Raw genomic sequence first — 19988 nt, 5'->3', positions numbered from 1 at the left:
TAACACAGGGGAGTGAATAGAATGGAGCTCCTAACACAGGGGAGTAAATAGAATGGAGCTCCTAACACGGGGGAGTAAATAGAATGGAGCTCCTAACACGGGGGAGTAAATAGAATGGAGCTCCTTACACGGGGGAGTAAATAGAATGGAGCTCCTAACACGGGGGAGTAAATAGAATGGAGCTCCTAACACAGGGGAGTAAATAGAATGGAGCTCCTAACACGGGGGAGTAAATATAATGGAGCTCCTTACACAGGGGAGTAAATAGAATGGAGCTCCTTACACAGGGGAGTAAATAGAATGGAGCTCCTAACACAGGGGAGTAAATAGAATGGAGCTCCTTACACAGGGGAGTAAATAGAATGGAGCTCCTAACACAGGGGAGTAAATAGAATGGAGCTCCTAACACAGGGGAGTAAATAGAATGGAGCTCCTAACACAGGGGAGTAAATAGAATGGAGCTCCTAACACGGGGGAGTAAATAGAATGGAGCTCCTAACACAGGGGAGTAAATAGAATGGAGCTCCTTACACGGGGGAGTAAATAGAATGGAGCTCCTTACACGGGGGAGTAAATAGAATGGAGCTCCTTACACGGGGGAGTAAATAGAATGGAGCTCCTAACACAGGGGAGTAAATAGAATGTAGCTCCTTACACGGGGGAGTAAATAGAATGGAGCTCCTTACACGGGGGAGTAAATAGAATGGAGCTCCTTACACGGGGGAGTAAATAGAATGGAGCTCCTAACACAGGGGAGTAAATAGAATGGAGCTCCTAACACAGGGGAGTAAATAGAATGGAGCTCCTTACACGGGGGAGTAAATAGAATGGAGCTCCTAACACAGGGGAGTAAATAGAATGGACCTCCTTACACAGGGGAGTAAATAGAATGGAGCTCCTTACACAGGGGAGTAAATAGAATGGAGCTCCTTACACGGGGGAGTAAATAGAATGGACCTCCTTACACAGGGGAGTAAATAGAATGGACCTCCTTACACAGGGGAGTAAATAGAATGGAGCTCCTTACACGGGGGAGTAAATAGAATGGACCTCCTTACACAGGGGAGTAAATAGAATGGAGCTCCTAACACGGGGGAGTAAATAGAATGGAGCTCCTAACACAGGGGAGTAAATAGAATGGAGCTCCTTTATTTAAGTACTCCTGTAAAAATCTAAAGTCCTAGTCCCTCCTCCATATGCACACCAGTAGATCCGAAGGGATTGGATAGGTGTAAGAAATACGGGGAAATTCCAGCCAGCATATCAGAAGGCAAGGTGAAGCTGGTAGGACATTACGTACTGCTTATTACATATCCACTCCTTTCAGATCTACAGGGGTTGATTTGGCATTCAGCGGTGGGGACTTCAGTCATGGTTATAGTGTCTTCTGGGACTTGCCTTTTGATGCTGGCGAACTTCTGTGCATTGCCCATAATCTTGCCGAAGTCGATGTGGAACATGTGACCGCTGTGTTTCAACATGATGTTGTCGTTGTGGCGGTCACAGATACCCAGGATGAAGGTCGCTACACACCAGCCAGCACAGGAGTGGAGGAAATTCATCACAGCCTAGATGGGGAGATACAGGAGAATAGTCTACAGATGTAGGATCTTAATTTGATCACTCTTTTGTTGATGAGAACTTTCCTGCACAGCAGGAAATGCAACCTTGTAGTGTATTCAAGATTTAAAAAGGCTTCTAAAAATAGATTTTATCAAACAAAACTATGCTACATTTTATCTCTGGGACCCTCAGGATGACAAATCAGAGGAAGATTACTGAATGTAAGTACATTATTTACCTTCAGAGGTGAATGTACAGTATCAAACCAGTTGCCATGATACAAGTTTTGTTGTTGTTGTGCACTATCCTCAAACAATAGCATGGTCTTTTTTCACTGTAATAGCTACTGTAAATTGGACAGTAAAGTTAGACTAACAAGAATGTAAGCTTTCTGCCCACATAAGACATGCCTATATCCTGGAAAGTTTGCTGTTACTTACAACGTCATGCTAATCACATTAGCGCACGTTAGCTCAACCGTCGCGATATAGGGACACCGATTCCGTAGAGGTTAAAATGTCAGACTTTACTTGTCGTAACAAACAAAAAAATGATCAACCCCTACAAAAAAATTATCCATTAATTATAATCCACATAATAATTCACATTTCCTGTTGCTACAGGACTATTTTCCTGCTGTAGCAGAACTGGCTCAAATTAAGATCCTACATCTGTATCACGACAACAACAACAATCACCTCAACAACACCAGCCAGCACAGGAGGAAATACATTACAGCCTGTGTAGGGAGAATATTATATCACAGCTCTGTCTGTGTGTAACAGTATAACTTTAATCCGTCCCTCGCCCCGACCCGGGCGTGAACCAGGGACCCTCTGCACACATCAACAACAGTCACCCACGAAGCATCGTTACCCATCGCTCCACAAAAGCCGCGGCCCTTGCAGAGCAAGGGGAACCACTACTTCAAGGTCTCAAAGCGGGTGACGTAACCGATCGAAACGCTATTAGCGCGCACCACCGCTAACTGGCTAGCCATTTCACATCCGTTACATGTGGTCATAAGGTTATACAGGTTAAGGTTATACAGTAGGCTTTTCTGTATTCCTTCAAAATAGATAATATGGACAATATAAAGTTGTTCTTCTTAAGTTACTTTTTGGTCCAATAATCTACTATTTTATTTTATTTTCAAAGGAATGTGGAGTATAGAGGCCAAATCCAGAGGAAATCTACTGCATCTTAGTTTAAACCAGTTACATTATTTTATATTTACTGTCTCTGACCCCACAACTGAAAGGTCAAAGGTTTGGCACAAGCTGCTACCCAAGATAGACTTCCTAAACACTAGACTAGTACATGCAGTATGCATGTATGTTCACCTCCTCATAATCCTCCTCAGTCTTGTTCCACATGTGGAACCATTTCTCCAGGGTGTCCTCTCTCAGCGCCCCACCCAGACCCCACTCCTGCTGGATCTGACCCAGGGTCACTGCCTCTGGAACCACCTCCACCAGACCTACACACACACACACACACACACACACACACACACACACACACACACACACACACACACACACACACACACACACACACTTGAATACAAAGGCACACAGACAGTGCATTTGGAAAGTATTCAGACCCCTTCACTTATTCTAAAATTGATAAAAGTACAATTTTTTCCTCATCAATCTACACACAAAACGGCACATGACAGCCCGCTTGGAGTTTTCCAGAAGGCACCTAAAGACTCTCAGACCATTAGAAACAAGATTCTCTGGTCTGATGAAACCAAGATTGAACTATTTGGCCTGAATGCCAAGTGTCACATCTGGAGGAAACCTGGCACCATCCCGACGGTGAAGCATGGTGGTGGCATTATCATGCTGTGGGGATGTTTTTCAGCAGCAGGTACTGGGAGACCAGTCAGGATTGAGGGAAAGATGAACGGAGCAAAGTACAGAGAGATCCTTGATGATAACCCGCTCCAGAGCGCTCAGGATCTCATACTGGGGTGAAGGTTCACCTTCCAACAGGACAACGACCCTAAGCACACAGCCAAGACAACGCAGGAGTGGCTTCAGGACAAGTCCTTGAATGTCCTTGAGTGGCCCAGCCAGAGCCCGGACTTGAACCCGATCTAACATTTCTGGAGACCTGAAAATATCTGTGCAGCGACGCTCTCCATCCAACCTGACAGAGCTTGAGAGGATCTGCAGAGAAGAATGGGAGAAACTCCCCAAATACAGATGTGCCAAGCTTGTAGCGTCATACCCAAGAAGACCCGAGGCTGTAATCGCTGCCAAAGGTGCTTCAACAAAGTACTGAGTAAATGGTTTGAATACTTATGTTAATGTGATATTTCAGTTTAATAATAATAATAATTTGCAAACATTTCTCAAAACCTGTTTTCGCTTTGTCATTGTGGGGTAATGTGTGTAGATTGAAACTCCCCCAGACGTAATCCATTTTAGAATAAGGCTGTAACGTACCAAAATGTGGAAAAAGTCAAGGGGTCTGAATACTTTCTGAATGCACTGTAGATGGTGATATATTAAGTATGTATATGTTACCACAGACTGTAGTCTGGTATAACTATGTGTCTAAAACTACTGACCCTGGTCTCGCCCAGTAGAGAGACACCTATAGGTGATCATCCTCATGTCCAGTCCCTCCTGCAGCCACACCTTGTCCATCACACGCACTATTTGCAGCACCAGCATGTCCTGCCGCAGGTTATCCCCTGTCTGGACACATACAAACTTAGCAGTTAGCCACCACTACCTTCAACCTATTTCAGACACCGCTAAAACAAAAATCTATGGGAGAGATCAGGACAACAGTGCAAAGTTGGTTAACAGTTTCTCCTGGCTCATAGACTACTGTCAGGGTAAGGAACCATATATCTTTAAGGTCTAAAATTCCAAACTTTTATTTTGAAATAGCCTCTGAGAGAGAGTTACCTTGCAGATGACAGAGATTTTCCTGCCCAGAGGATCTGTGTTGATGAAGGAGATTCCCAGAGGAGCAGCGTGGGAGTTATAGAATTTACAGGCCTAGGATTAAGATCTTAGGGGTTAGGGTAATCTGGATCCGTTCAACATATGACAACTGTATACACTGCCTTTAATAAAATGTTGAACATGACTTTATAGATCTCTGTCTTTACATCCAAATGAACTCCCTTCACGAGGACAGCAGGGTCCAACAGCTGTATACACTGCCTTTAATAAAATATTGCCTGTGTGTCAAAGGAGAACATGACTTTATAGATCTCTGTCTTTACATCCAAATGAACTCCCTTCACGAGGACAGCAGGGTCCAACGGTAGACGACAGCTGATCCCTTTCTTGAAGAAGCTGTCAATCTTCCACTTCTCTCTCTTCAACACATCCTGCACAACACAATAGAAGACTTATAATAAATACCCACATCTATACAGAGCATACACCTGCTGTTCTCCACCGTTCCTGGTTACTAGCTACCACCAATCACATTTTGCTCTTCACTGAAGTACCCTGTCGCATGCAACTGATCATTAGGACTATGTTCTTATGAAGCTTCCCAGGTACCCCCTGTAGATAGGCCAGGCACCCCCTGTAGATAGACCAGGTACCCCCTGTAGACAGGCCAGGTACCCCCTGTAGACAGGCCAGGTACCCCCTGTAGACAGGCCAGGTACCCCCTGTAGACAGGCCAGGCACCCACTATGGATAGGACAGGTACCTCCCGTAGACAGGCCAGGTACCCCCTGTAGATAGGCCAGGCACCCCCTGTAGATAGGCCAGGCACCCCCTGTAGATAGGCCAGGCACCCCCTGTAGATAGGCCAGGCACCCCCTGTAGGCCAGGCACCCCCTGTAGATAGACCAGGTACCCCCTGTAGATAGACCAGGTACCTCCTGTAGATAGACCAGGTACCCCTGTAGATAGACCAGGTACCCCCTGTAGAAACCCTGGACTGAGAACCACTGGCATACCCCAAAAGCCTTTAGTCCATCGTGTGGTATAGAAACTGAATGAAGTGTTTCCTAGTTGACAGTGAACAGATGACCAAACAGTACAGACCTTTCTGCGGTTTTTGTCAGCTATGCGGACGCTCTCAGCCACCTGCGTGAGCAGGGTTACCAGGCGGGTTTCGTCTTCCAGCTCCTGCCTCAGTGCTTTACCACAGCAGTGTTTCAGGGCAGCCTGCACCTTACTGAACCAGCTCTGGTAATGGGTGTCATCCTGGGCATCTACCAACAGCCTGACAGGAGGAAATACGTATACACACACAAGTTCATTTAAGCAAGGTACGCCAAGTTCACACGCAGACAGACAGGCAGGCAGGCAGGCAGACAGAGACAGACAGAGACAGACAGATAGAGACAGACAGACACAGGCAGACCACACCAGACAGACAGACAGACACACAGACAGACAGAGACAGACACACAGACAGACCACACCAGACAGACAGACAGACAGACACACAGACCACACCAGACACAGACAGACAGACCCGACCAGACCAGACATTCTGTAGTCACCAGTAGAGCTGCTGGGCTATCCTGATACTCTTCAGTGACCTGTCCAACAGCAGCATCACCAGAGGTCCATTCAACTCCCACTCACTCTTCAGAGCCTAGGAAGAGACAGACAGTGTTACGTGATCCACAATGCTTCTGTAAGTGAAACACCTTGTGTCCGTTGCTTTGCGTTGACATTTTCAGTTTACTAATTGGATAAGAGATGAATAAGGTTTACCTGTACCAGTTGAGGTAGATATTCCTCTAGTTCTCTATCAGAAGTCTGCTCAAAGTGCTGCACAGCTTTTCTACGCACCGTCTGGTCATGGAAACTGAGACAAAAGACTTGCATCACTACCTGTCGTGTTACCTGTCGCTCAGTAGAACCTCTTCAGGGTTGTGTAAGGGTCAGTGGCATAGGATGGTGTAGGCCTGTGTGTGTGTGGGCGTGAGTGTGTGGGCGTGAGTGTGTGTGTGTGTGTGAGAGAGAGAGTGTGAGTGTATGTGTGAGAGAGAGAGTGTGTGTGTGAGTGTGAGTGTGAGTGTGTGTGTATGTGTGTGTGTGTGAGTGTGTGTGTGAGAGTGTTACTTGTTAGACAGTAGAAACAGTGCTTCCTCAGGGTGGTATATTGTCCAGTGTTCTAGTATGGTGTAGATCTCAGTCAGGTTCTCTGGAGCCCACTGGGGGGCGCCACCCAGCAGCAGGTGCAGGAAGGTGGTACTCCCATCACAGCAGTGTCTCTTACTCCACAGTAATGCCCTCTCATTCTCCGACAAACTGGGAAGGACAAATAAGAGACCTCAACAATCCCAGGACTCTAACTGTTTCTGAGTGAACCTCAATGTCACAAGTTTGAGACTTGGAAGTGCGGAAACATGAGACTATTGCTGAGTGGACTACAGTGGTTGAGTAAAGACGAACTCAACTCAACTTAATTGAAAACCATCACCAAATGAATTGTAAGTTCATATGCAGAACATGAAATCTGAATGGAACAGAGGGACAGAGTCAGTAGATACAGTGTGTCTTTCTGGGCTGAATCACCCGGTGTCTCCCGGGTGGCGCAGTGGTCTAGGGCACTGCATCGCAGTGCTAGCTGCGCCACCAGAGTCTCTGGGTTCGCGCCCAGGCTCTGTCGCAGCCGGCCGCAACCGGGAGATCCGTGGGGCGACGCACAATTGGCATAGCGTTGTCCGGGTTAGGGAGGGTTTGGCCGGTAGGGAGGGTTTGGCCGGTAGGGATATCCTTGTCTCAGTATGTAAAAATGTAATAAAATGTATGCACTCTACTGTAAGTCGCTCTGGATAAGAGCGTCTGCTAAATGACTAAAATGTAAATGTAAATGTAAATCACAGGGAGTGTCGTTCCCCCCCCACCTCCTGTTTCACTCACAAGCAGAGGCAGTGTTTCTGGGACACCTGTGATATCTTCTTGTGTAGCTCATCGCACGGAGGACTGATCAGGGCAGACCCTGGTAGGGAGATGGGCCTTTCATACCTCCACTCAGCCGTCTCCGGGAACTCCAACTGGAAACACACAAAGACCAGGCCAACAGTGACGATATGTAGGCCGTACAACAGATATCCAGCCACTCTTGGAGGATGTGTTTTCAGTAAAAACTTTTTTTTTTTTTTAAAAGGTGCTTGTTCGTGTTTCTTCTGAAAGCATCACACATAAATTTGAGAAATAGTCTATTTGCCATATGTCATAGATTCATTGTTCATCAAACTTCTTACAATAACAGCAGCATTCAAAATACCAAGAAACTTCAGAAACTTATAGGAAGGTGTAATGTGTTCTTTCACCACAAGAGGGCTCTCACCTGCAGGATGACTCCGGTAGCCTGGCTGTGGCTGTCTGACAGGGCAGGAGAGGGAGGCTCAGACAGCTCCACCAGCATAGACATGCTGAGCAGGATAGTACCACTCACCAGGGTCCTGTGGAGACACATAGTCACACACGTTATGTTATGCGAGTACATGTGCTATAGATGGAGAAATCTATATGGTGTTATTGAACCCGCATTGCCAGGACCACCCGCTTATCAACTGAGCAGCACAGGACCACCCTGTGTATTGTTTTATAGATATACCAATGTGTTATAGGTGGACCAGTGTGTTATAGATAAACCAGTGATATTATAGATAGACCAGTGATATTATAGATATATTATAGATAGACCAGTGATATTATAGATGGACCAATGATATTATAGATAGACCAGTGAGATTATAGATATATTATAGATAGACCAGTGATATTATAGATAGACCAGTGATATTATAGATAGACCAGTGATATTATAGATAGACCAGTGATATTATAGATAGACCAGTGATATTATAGATAGACCAGTGCTATTATAGATAGACCAGTGCTATTATAGATAGACCAGTGCTATTATAGATAGACCAGTGATATTATAGATAGACCAGTGATATTATAGATATATTATAGATAGACCAGTGCTATTATAGATAGACCAGTGCTATTATAGATAGACCAGTGATATTATAGATAGACCAGTGATATTATAGATATATTATAGATAGACCAGTGATATTATAGATAGACCAGTGCTATTATAGATAGACCAGTGCTATTATAGATAGACCAGTGCTATTATAGATGGACCAGTGATATTATAGATGGACCAGTGATATTATAGATAGACCAGTGATATTATAGATAGACCAGTGATATTATAGATAGACCAGTGATATTATAGATAGACCAGTGCTATTATAGATAGACCAGTGCTATTATAGATAGACCAGTGCTATTATAGATAGACCAGTGCTATTATAGATAGACCAGTGATATTATAGATAGACCAGTGATATTATAGATATATTATAGATAGACCAGTGATATTATAGATAGACCAGTGCTATTATAGATAGACCAGTGCTATTATAGATATATTATAGATAGACCAGTGATATTATAGATAGACCAGTGATATTATAGATAGACCAGTGCTATTATAGATAGACCAGTGCTATTATAGATAGACCAGTGCTATTATAGATAGACCAGTGCTATTATAGATAGACCAGTGCTATTATAGATGGACCAGTGATATTATAGATGGACCAGTGATATTATAGATGGACCAGTGCTATTATAGATAGACCAGTGCTATTATAGATAGACCAGTGCTATTATAGATAGACCAGTGCTATTATAGATAGACCAGTGCTATTATAGATAGACCAGTGATATTATAGATAGACCAGTGATATTATAGATAGACCAGTGATATTATAGATAGACCAGTGATATTATAGATAGACCAGTGATATTATAGATAGACCAGTGATATTATAGATAGACCAGTGTGTTATAGATGGACCAGTGATATTATAGATAGACCAGTGATATTATAGATAGACCAGTGATATTATAGATATACCAGTGTGTTATAGATGGACCAGTGATATTATAGATAGACCAGTGATATTATAGATAGACCAGTGATATTATAGATATACCAGTGTGTTATAGATGGACCAGTGATATTATAGATAGACCAGTGATATTATAGATAGACCAGTGATATTATAGATAGACCAGTGATATTATAGATAGACCAGTGATATTATAGATATATTATAGATAGACCAGTGATATTATAGATGGACCAGTGATATTATAGATAGACCAGTGATATTATAGATAGACCAGTGCTATTATAGATAGACCAGTGATATTATAGATGGACCAGTGATATTATAGATAGACCAGTGATATTATAGATAGACCAGTGTGTTATAGATAGACCAGTGATATTATAGATATATTATAGATAGACCAGTGCTATTATAGATAGACCAGTGATATTATAGATAGACCAGTGATATTATAGATGGACCAGTGATATTATAGATAGACCAGTGATATTATAGATAGACCAGTGATATTATAGATAGACCAGTGATATTATAGATAGACCAGTGCTATTATAGATAGACCAGTGATATTATAGATGGACCAGTGATATTATAGATAGACCAGTGATATTATAGATAGACCAGTGTGTTATAGATAGACCAGTGATATTATAGATATATTATAGATAGACCAGTGCTATTATAGATAGACCAGTGATATTATAGATAGACCAGTGATATTATAGATGGACCAGTGATATTATAGATAGACCAGTGATATTATAGATAGACCAGTGATATTATAGATAGACCAGTGATATTATAGATAGAGCGTTGTATGTGGTGAACAGAGCCTACCTGTTACTGTATAGAGGCAGGACGGCCCAGCGTAACAGTTCAGGAGACTTGCCCTGTTTCGTCCCCTGGAGACGTATAGTCAACATGGACTCATAGGGTAGCTGTTTGATCTGTTTTGGGAACACCATCCTGAAAACACACACATATATATACAGTATATCTGAATCCATTTATATTCTATATTGTAAACGGGGGGAAAAAATACACAATAAAAAAAAAAGGTGAAATTGACTAAAACTGGAAGAAAATGAGACTTGATTTTAGTGGAAGTGGAGTTGGATCCAGAATAACATGTAAATAACTGAGTCGACTGGTTGAAGATACCCTTACATGCGGTGACACTGAATCTTGTTGCCAAGCGACAAGGCTGTGCTGATGTTCTCGGAGACGCCCGTCTCACAGATATCTTTCCCTCCGTACGTCAGCGAACAGGAAATGGAGAAGTAATTAAAACTGGTAACGACAGACAGAGGAGGACCAAAATAAATTCATTTGACCTCACTGCACTTCCTCTACCCATCGTTTGTATTGTGGTGTTTGAGAAAACCCCTACAGAACAAAACAGCCAGTAAGATTACTTCCTCCTGCACTAAGAAAAAGGTACGAGCAATGAACTGTTGTCCTTGTTTTTCTTTCACTCTGACGAGCACACTATTTGAGAAAGATTTCACTTTCAATGACTGTGATATGTGCCTGTTTTGACCACTTTAGTTGAATCCGCCGATTGTCAGAGCTGTAAAAAGGTCTGTGTAAACAGTCAATGTTTTGGTTCTGTTACAATATGTTGGAGGTTCCTCTCTCCCCATGTCTCCTGAGTGTAATACCTGTTTAACCAGTTGGGTTGTAGCCTGTAGAGCGCTGCGACGTTGAGCTGGAGGATGTCGGAGCTGTGGTCTACGTCACAGACAGGAGGGTTGTGGTACACATCCTGGCCCCTGAAGTCTGAGCCAAAGTTGTCAAAGAAAACGTGCAGCAGTTTGCCCAGGGCCTGGTGGAGCATCACGATCGCTATAGAACAACAGACTACAGTTATAGAACAACAGACTACAGTTATAGAACAACAGACTACAGTTATAGAACAACAGACTACAGTTATAGAACAACAGACTACAGTTATAGAACAACAGACTACAGTTATAGAACAACATACTACAGTTATAGAACAACAGACTACAGTTATAGAACAACAGACTACAGTCATAGAACAACAGACTACAGTCATAGAACAACAGACTAGTTATAGAACAACCAACTAGTTATAGAACAACAGACTACAGTTATAGAACAACAGACTACAGTTATAGAACAACAGACTAGTTATAGAACAACCAACTAGTTATAGAACAACAGACTACAGTTATAGAACAACAGACTACAGTTATAGAACAACATACTACAGTTATAGAACAACAGACTACAGTTATAGAACAACAGACTACAGTTATAGAACAACAGACTACAGTTATAGAACAACAGACTACAGTTATAGAACAACAGACTACAGTTATAGAACAACAGACTACAGTCATAGAACAGACTACAGATATAGAACAACAGACTACAGTCATAGAACAACAGACTACAGTCATAGAACAGACTACAGATATAGAACAACAGACTACAGTCATAGAACAACAGACTACAGTCATAGAACAGACTACAGATATAGAACAACATACTACAGATATAGAACAACAGACTACAGTCATAGAACAGACTACAGATATAGAACAACAGACTACAGTCATAGAACAACAGACTACAGTCATAGAACAGACTACAGATATAGAACAACAGACTACAGTTATAGAACAACAGACTACAGATATAGAACATACTGTAGTTATAGAACAACAGACTACAGTCATAGAACAGACTACAGATATAGAACAACAGACTACAGTTATAGAACAACAGACTACAGATATAGAACAACAGACTACAGTCATAGAACAACAGACTACAGTTATAGAACAACAGACTACAGTTATAGAACAACAGACTACAGTTATAGAACAACAGACTACAGATATAGAACAACAGACTACAGTCATAGAGCAACAGACTACAGTCATAGAGCAACAGACTACAGTTATAGAACAGACTGCAGTTATAGAACAGACACACAAGAACAGAGGTTTAATCCAAAACCAGTCACATAGGAAAATCTGGTGTGTTAAATAAACTACAATAGTCTACACATGAAACCATTCAGGTGTTTTCAGCCAAGCACTCAGGAAACAATAGGGGGTTTTCACACTGCATGTTCACAGACGTAGGCTAACCTTAAACCTTTGTTTAACAGCATGCTTGGTTTGAGCTCATAGCGCGTATCTCATAGACTTCCTTAATAACGGGACTTACAGGTCTCACACTCGTACATTTCCAAATGGTCCTGGAGGAGAAGAACAAACAAGGAAACATGACTTTGCATTTTTCACAATGAAACCGTCAGAGTAAAGAATTTTCAGAATCAACAGTATTTATATTACTGTATTTAGCGCTATACATTACATCCAGATTTACTACCAGTGCTTTAGGAATCAACAGTATTTATATTACTGTATTTAGTGCTATACATTACATCCAGATTTACTACCAGTGCTTTAGGAATCAACAGTATTTATATTACTGTATTTAGTGCTATACATTACATCCAGATTTAGTATCAGTGCTTTAGGAATCAACAGTATTTATATTACTGTATTTAGTGCTATACATTACATCCAGATTTAGTATCAGTGCTTTAGGAATCAACAGTATTTATATTACTGTATTTAGTGCTATACATTACATCCAGATTTAGTATCAGTGATTTAGGAATCAACAGTATTTATATTACTGTATTTAGTGCTATACATTAAATCCAGATTTTGTACCAGTGCTACAGGTTTAATCCTCCGTAGCTTGCCGATAGCCTCTTCCAGCTCTACAGTAGAGATCCCACACAGCAGGTTGATGATGGTACGGACCTCATCCACTAGTAGGTTAAGATTGCTTCCACACTTTGGAGACAGAAAATAGAATATAATAGACATACATTAGAAACGTGTGTATTATGTGTATGCCACTGTGATGCCAAAAGCAAAGTTGAGGACATTTAAAGCTGTAACTTTAAAGCATTTACTATAGGGCTGTACTGGGATACTTGATTGCACAGTTAGCCTATATGTGTATTGATGTAACTAGACCAGAGTCCTGAACTACTATGTGCTTTGAGGAGTTAGGGAGGTAATTTTAGTCAACTCTTGAGTTCAACTCGGGGATAACCGGTACCACGAAAGTGGCTCACCTTTAAGCCAGGTAAAATTCTATGGCAACGCATCCTTCAAAACGAACCTGCTACCGGGCGGGCAGGCTAACTCTGGGCTAACTGCATTTATCCTGAACGAAGTGTCCGAGCCGGGAGTTGAGGACCAATCAAATCAGATTACCTTCCTCTCGCAAAGATTGTGTCATCATCCCCTTCATTTAAAGCTGCACAATGCAGAAATCGCTCCACCATTTCCTGGTTCCTAAAATTCTAATAGTTTGCCTAATTTCAGTTTATGTGACAAAACAAGCAAGTATAGTATAGAGAATCATTGTACCATCTAAACTGCTGTGAAATATTTTTTTCCATAACCAACAATATTGTATTTTCAGTTTGTTTTTAAGCTGGTGTAGAAAACCGAAAGTAAAAGACGCAAAAAAAAGAAACGTAAGAACAGGAAGCATAGAAATAGCACACATAGAACAGATCTACCGCTTCTTAAGACTTGATTTCAATGTAAATGACAGATCTATAACTCACATTTCATATTGCAGCTTTAACGAAGATGACTGATTTAATATTTTATTAATCAAATGTTTTTTTTTTTGTGTGTGTAAAAAAAAAGAAGAATAATGTTAAAATAACTATCACATTACACATTTAGTAATGACAAAATGTATTTCAAACTTCATGTACAGTAAAACGTATTTTATTTTATCAATAGGAATTGGGAAAAAGGCGCTTGTGCATTGATAAGGTCACCAAAGCACACCAAAGACGGCATTAACGATAAGTTAATAAAATAAAGACGCTACTTTATCAAGCCTATTTAACACCATAGCCTGATGAATTTTCAAGATGACTTTTCTGTCATTTTGATTTCTGGCACAAATGAAAATGTCCACCCGGCACAGCCAGAAGAGGACTGGCCACCCCTCATAGCCTGGTTCCTCTCTAGGTTTCTTCCTAGGTTCTGGCCTTTCTAGGGAGTTGTTCCTAGCCACCGTGCTTCTACACCTGCATTGCTTGCTGTTTGGGGTTTGAGGCTGGGTTTCTGTACAGCACTTTGAGTTCTACATCAGCTGATGTACGAAGGGATGTATAAATACATTTGATTTAATGTTTCAGCATTGTCTCAATAAATAGTTTGGCGTCCGACTAGCCATGTACACCCAGTTAACAAGACTGCTAGAGTTAGCAGCAGGAGAACGAGCTATATCCACTGTATTGGTACGGACGAAGCCTGAGCTGGAATGTGAAGCTAACTGAAGCTGGTTCGTGTTAGAGAAGCCTGAGCTGGAATGTGAAGCTAACTGAAGCTGGTTCGTGTTAGAGAAGCCTGAGCTGGAATGTGAAGCTAACTGAAGCTGGTTAGTGTTAGAGAAGCCTGAGCTGGAATGTGAAGCTAACTGAAGCTGGTTCGTATTAGAGAAGCATGAGCTGGAATGTGAAGCTAACTGAAGCTGGTTAGTGTTAGAGAAGCCTGAGCTGGAATGTGAAACTAACTGAAGCTGGTTCGTATTAGAGAAGCCTGAGCTGGAATGTGAAGCTAACTGAAGCTGGTTCGTATTAGAGAAGCCTGAGCTGGAATGTGAAGATAACTGAAGCTGGTTAGTGTTAGAGAAGCCTGAGCTGGAATGTGAAGCTAACTGAAGCTGGTTAGTGTTAGAGAAGCCTGAGATGGATTGTGAAGCTAACTGAAGCTGGTTAGTGTTAGAGAAGCCTGAGATGTAATGTGAAGCTAACTGAAGCTGGTTAGTGTTAGAGAAGCCTGAGCTGGAATGTGAAGCTAACTGAAGCTGGTTAGTGTTAGAGAAGCCTGAGCTGGAATGTGAAGCTAACTGAAGCTGGTTAGTGTTAGAGAAGCCTGAGCTGGAATGTGAAGCTAACTGAAGCTGGTTAGTGTTAGAGAAGTATGAGCTGGAATGTGAAGCTAACTGAAGCTGGTTAGTGTTAGAGAAGCCTGAGCTGGAATGTGAAGCTAACTGAAGCTGGTTAGTGTTAGAGAAGCCTGAGCTGGAATGTGAAGCTAACTAAAGCTGGTTCGTGTTAGAGAAGCCTGAGCTGGAATGTGAAGCTAACTAAAGCTGGTTCGTGTTAGAGAAGCCTGAGCTGGAATGTGAAGCTAACTGAAGCTGGTTCGTGTTAGAGAAGCCTGAGCTGGAATGTGTAGCTAACTGAAGCTGGTTAGTGTTAGAGAAGCCTGAGCTGGAATGTGAAGCTAACTGAAGCTGGTTAGTGTTAGAGAAGCCTGAGCTGGAATGTGAAGCTAACTGAAGCTGGTTCGTGTTAGAGAAGCCTGAGCTGGAATGTGAAGCTAACTGAAGCTGGTTCGTATTAGAGAAGCCTGAGCTGGAATGTGAAGCTAACTGAAGCTGGTTAGTGTTAGAGAAGCCTGAGCTGGAATGTGAAGCTAACTGAAGCTGGTTCGTATTAGAGAAGCCTGAGCTGGAATGTGAAGCTAACTGAAGCTGGTTCGTATTAGAGAAGCCTGAGCTGGAATGTGAAGATAACTGAAGCTGGTTAGTGTTAGAGAAGCCTGAGCTGGAATGTGAAGCTAACTGAAGCTGGTTAGTGTTAGAGAAGCCTGAGATGGATTGTGAAGCTAACTGAAGCTGGTTAGTGTTAGAGAAGCCTGAGATGTAATGTGAAGCTAACTGAAGCTGGTTAGTGTTAGAGAAGCATGAGCTGGAATGTGAAGCTAACTGAAGCTGGTTAGTGTTAGAGAAGCCTGAGCTGGAATGTGAAGCTAACTGAAGCTGGTTAGTGTTAGAGAAGCCTGAACTGGAATGTGAAGCTAACTAAAGCTGGTTCGTGTTAGAGAAGCCTGAGCTGGAATGTGAAGCTAACTAAAGCTGGTTCGTGTTAGAGAAGCCTGAGCTGGAATGTGAAGCTAACTGAAGCTGGTTCGTGTTAGAGAAGCCTGAGCTGGAATGTGAAGCTAACTGAAGCTGGTTAGTGTTAGAGAAGCCTGAGCTGGAATGTGAAGCTAACTGAAGCTGGTTCGTGTTAGAGAAGCCTGAGCTGGAATGTGAAGCTAACTGAAGCTGGAGCTAGCTTTGATTCAGCCAGCCCTGAAGTGCCGGATGGGCGGGGTTTGAAGTTTGCACCAGTCAAACAATCCACAATTCACTTTCCAAAAAACCTAGAATGACTGGAGTCAAGGCTCAAGGAGAACCAATACTATTTGAACCCAGGATATACTGTAACCAACCACTAACCTTGCTCCTCATCAGTTTGTTAACCTCCTTGTTATAGCAACTCAGCTTCTCCTGGAGGCTCAACCTGACAGAGAGGGAGAAAAAGAGAGAGAGAGAGATCGAGATTGAGAGGGAGAGAGAGTGAGAGAGAGAGAGAGAGAGAGACAGAGAGAGAGAGAGAGAGAGAGAACGTTAATTTAATTTAATTGAGAGAGAGAGAGATAGAGGGAGAGACAGATTGGGAGAGAGGGAGTAAGAGAGAGGGAGATTGGGAGAGAGAGCGAGAGAGAGAGATTGGGAGAGAGAGCGAGAGAGAGAGATTGGGAGAGAGAGCGAGAGAGAGAGAGAGAGAGACATAGAGAGAGAGAGAGAGAGACATAGAGAGAGAGAGAGAGAGACAGAAAGAGAGAGAGACAGAAAGAGAGATAGAGAGAGCAAGGAGAGAGAGAGAGAAAGAGAGAGGGAGAGAGAGATTGGGAGAGAGAGCGAGAGAGAGAGAAAGAGAGAGCGAGAGAGAGAGAGACAGACAGAGAGAGACCAAGAGAGAGAGACAGAGAGAGCGAGACCGAGAGAGAGAGACAGAGAGAGCGAGACAGAGAGAGAGATAGAAAGAGAGAGAGCCAGGAGAGAGAGAGACAGACAGAAAGAGAGAGAGCCAGGAGAGAGAGAAAGCCAGGAGAGAGAGAGAGAGAGAGAAAGAGACAGAGAAACAATAAACACAGCGTATCAAAAAGAAAGGACGACCAAGACACTCTTCATATAATGAATTAAAATGCCTTTATTTGTATGGCATGTTCGATGGAAAGAACATAAGTGAAAGGTGGGGACTTTTTGTTGGGGGAGAAAAGCATTGCATAAATAAGACTCTCTGTAGTGTTTTAGATCATCAATAATCAATGGTATTTTGGCCTGAGCCAGTCATTCGTACCCTAAGAGACAACAGCATAATGATATAGAGCAGACGTCAAGTCTGCATTGTACCTTGATGTGTTGAAGACACAAGCAGAGCCAAGGAGCCGGTACAGGTGACATGGCGCTCTGTCATCATCAACCTTACAGAAGGAACACAATACACAGTCTATTTACTGCATAGCAACTAGGAATACACAAACATTTCAAATATATACACCAGGTATTAAAATCAGATCAATAAATCATATCCACAAAGTTAATTATGTTTAGGCAGGCCAAGTTTTTATGAGTCTGCCTCAAACGACACCTGTAAAGCCACAATCTGTAATTTGTAAGCCCCACCACATTTTTTAAACATTGAACAGAAGAAACTGTTGCAGATTGCACCTTTAAAGTATGCACGTTCCATTTGCTTATAGCTTCTAAATGCCAGGCGTGACGCGGAGGTAAACAGAGCAAAGTCTAGGAATCAGGGTGGAGGTTTTCACAGCAACACCAGCCCTCACCCACTCATTCCCTCTCTCTGTCTCACTCTCTCTGTATCTCTGTCTCTGTCTCTCTCTCGCACACACCAGCCCTCACTCAGAAAGAGTGAGAGAGAAACAGAAAGAGAGAGAGACAGAAAGATAGAGAGCGAGACAGAAAGACACACACCAGCCCTCACTCACTCATTCATACTCTTTCTCTGTCTCTCTCTCTGTCTCTCTCTCTCTCACACACACACCAGACCTCATTCACTGACTCACTCAATTCAATTCAATTCAATTCAATTCAATTGACTTTATTGACATGGCAAGTTATTATTACTTACATTGTCAAAGTATACATATCAAAAAATTTAAATAAAATATATATGTATATATATACACAATATATATATATATTTATATATAAATAAATGGTGGGACTAACAGCAATAATAATAGTAGTAGTGGACATGGGATTACCATTAATAACAGCTACAACAACAATATTAATCAGAACAACAATACATTAAAGCAACAGTAGTAGACCAGTGTCAACATGACTGAGAAGACACATGACCTGGTACGAAAGACAAAACAAAACTAAGCTAAATGGGAAATATTATCAACATTACTTTGCATTTTTCACTGGCTGTCCCTCAGGCTGTGGCAGGAGGACACATATTTGGCTGCCAAAACTGCACATTTTGGCTTTTCACCCAATAAATATTTGAATTTTTCTTCATCTTTTATAGTTTCAAATTCTTTGTATTGAATTATAATTTTGGGAAAGAAATATGCTCTTAGGTCTGAGTATTTGTCACAGTGTAGTAGGAAATGCACTTCTGTCTCTACCTCTCCCCTGGAGCAGAGTGAGCACAGCCTGTCCTCTCTGGGCAGCCAGGTTTGTCTGTGACGACCGGTCTCTATAGCCAGACTGTGCTCACTGAGTCTGTACCTAGTCAATGTTTTCCTCAGTTTTCTATCAGTCACAGTGGTCAGATAGTCTGCCACCATGTACTGTCTGTTTAGAGCCAAATAGCATTGAAGTTTACTTTGATTTTTTGTGGTGTCTTTCCACTCACTCACTCTCCCTCACTCTCCCTCACTCTCCCTCACTCTCCCTCTGTTTCTCTCTCTCTCTCTCACACACACCAGCACGCCCCTGAAGGGAAGCGGCCTGGCTAGGAGCCAGCCAGGAGACGATAGTTAGAAGGAGACCATTGCAACATGAGCAGTTTGAAGACAGAGCACTGAAGCCTGTCTCTCCTTGGTTAATGTTCTACTGACTGACCGTTTGGGTGGGAAAGCGACACTCAAAAGAAAGCCGTGTGAAACCTTTAGTCCTGTATGTCTTAGTTGGTGCCTGTGCACACACTTGCAATGGCATGATCACATACACCCTACTAAAATGTAATGTAATTGTACTAGATAAAATCTCTTCTGATGACGTGGGGTGTATTATTGTTGTTGTTATTGGTATTATTAACTACTTACGTCCCTTGCCAACAGATTCTGTAGTGTGTTAACCTGTAGTAATCTGAGAGGGACTTCCAGGGAACACTTATGATAGTTCTGGATGCTCCCGTGCATACCCAGCATCTCCTCACTGAGGAATACAACAAAGTAAAGGCATTAAGAACAGGAAACGTACAGGAAGACACAGTAACAGCAGACATGAAGAATATCACACAGGAAGTAACAGCAGACACGAAGAATATCACACAGGAAGTAACAGCAGACATGAAGAATATCACACAGGAAGTAACAGCAGACATGAAGAATATCACACAGGAAGTAACAGCAGACATGAAGAATATCACACAGGAAGAGCAGACATGAAGAATATCACACAGGAAGTAACAGCAGAC

At 42.2% G+C, this 19988-nt stretch overlaps 1 protein-coding gene across 2 annotated transcripts in view; it reads right to left on the bottom strand.

The window, feature by feature from the left end:
* Positions 1 to 19988, bottom strand: part of pik3c2g (phosphatidylinositol-4-phosphate 3-kinase catalytic subunit type 2 gamma) — a 41495-nt gene that overhangs the window by 15846 nt on the left and 5661 nt on the right. For both annotated transcript variants that reach the window (XM_071415844.1, XM_071415845.1), the window contains exons 7-25: positions 19615 to 19726; positions 17723 to 17793; positions 16763 to 16826; positions 13168 to 13293; positions 12653 to 12683; positions 11113 to 11296; positions 10619 to 10741; positions 10289 to 10417; positions 7861 to 7975; positions 7431 to 7564; positions 6627 to 6815; positions 6276 to 6369; positions 6059 to 6153; positions 5595 to 5775; positions 4814 to 4921; positions 4491 to 4583; positions 4145 to 4274; positions 2907 to 3043; positions 1399 to 1568 (exon numbers count right to left, since the gene is read on the bottom strand). In XM_071415844.1, coding sequence (XP_071271945.1) covers positions 1399 to 1568; positions 2907 to 3043; positions 4145 to 4274; positions 4491 to 4583; positions 4814 to 4921; positions 5595 to 5775; positions 6059 to 6153; positions 6276 to 6369; positions 6627 to 6815; positions 7431 to 7564; positions 7861 to 7975; positions 10289 to 10417; positions 10619 to 10741; positions 11113 to 11296; positions 12653 to 12683; positions 13168 to 13293; positions 16763 to 16826; positions 17723 to 17793; positions 19615 to 19726 — 2286 coding nt within the window. The remainder of the gene's footprint in view (positions 1 to 1398; positions 1569 to 2906; positions 3044 to 4144; positions 4275 to 4490; positions 4584 to 4813; positions 4922 to 5594; positions 5776 to 6058; positions 6154 to 6275; positions 6370 to 6626; positions 6816 to 7430; positions 7565 to 7860; positions 7976 to 10288; positions 10418 to 10618; positions 10742 to 11112; positions 11297 to 12652; positions 12684 to 13167; positions 13294 to 16762; positions 16827 to 17722; positions 17794 to 19614; positions 19727 to 19988) is intronic.

This window comes from Salvelinus alpinus, chromosome 9 (genome assembly GCF_045679555.1).
Source record: "Salvelinus alpinus chromosome 9, SLU_Salpinus.1, whole genome shotgun sequence".
Lineage (NCBI taxonomy): Eukaryota > Metazoa > Chordata > Actinopteri > Salmoniformes > Salmonidae > Salvelinus > Salvelinus alpinus.
Note: the sequence above shows the minus strand (reverse complement) of the source record. Positions and strands in the feature narration are given on the sequence as shown.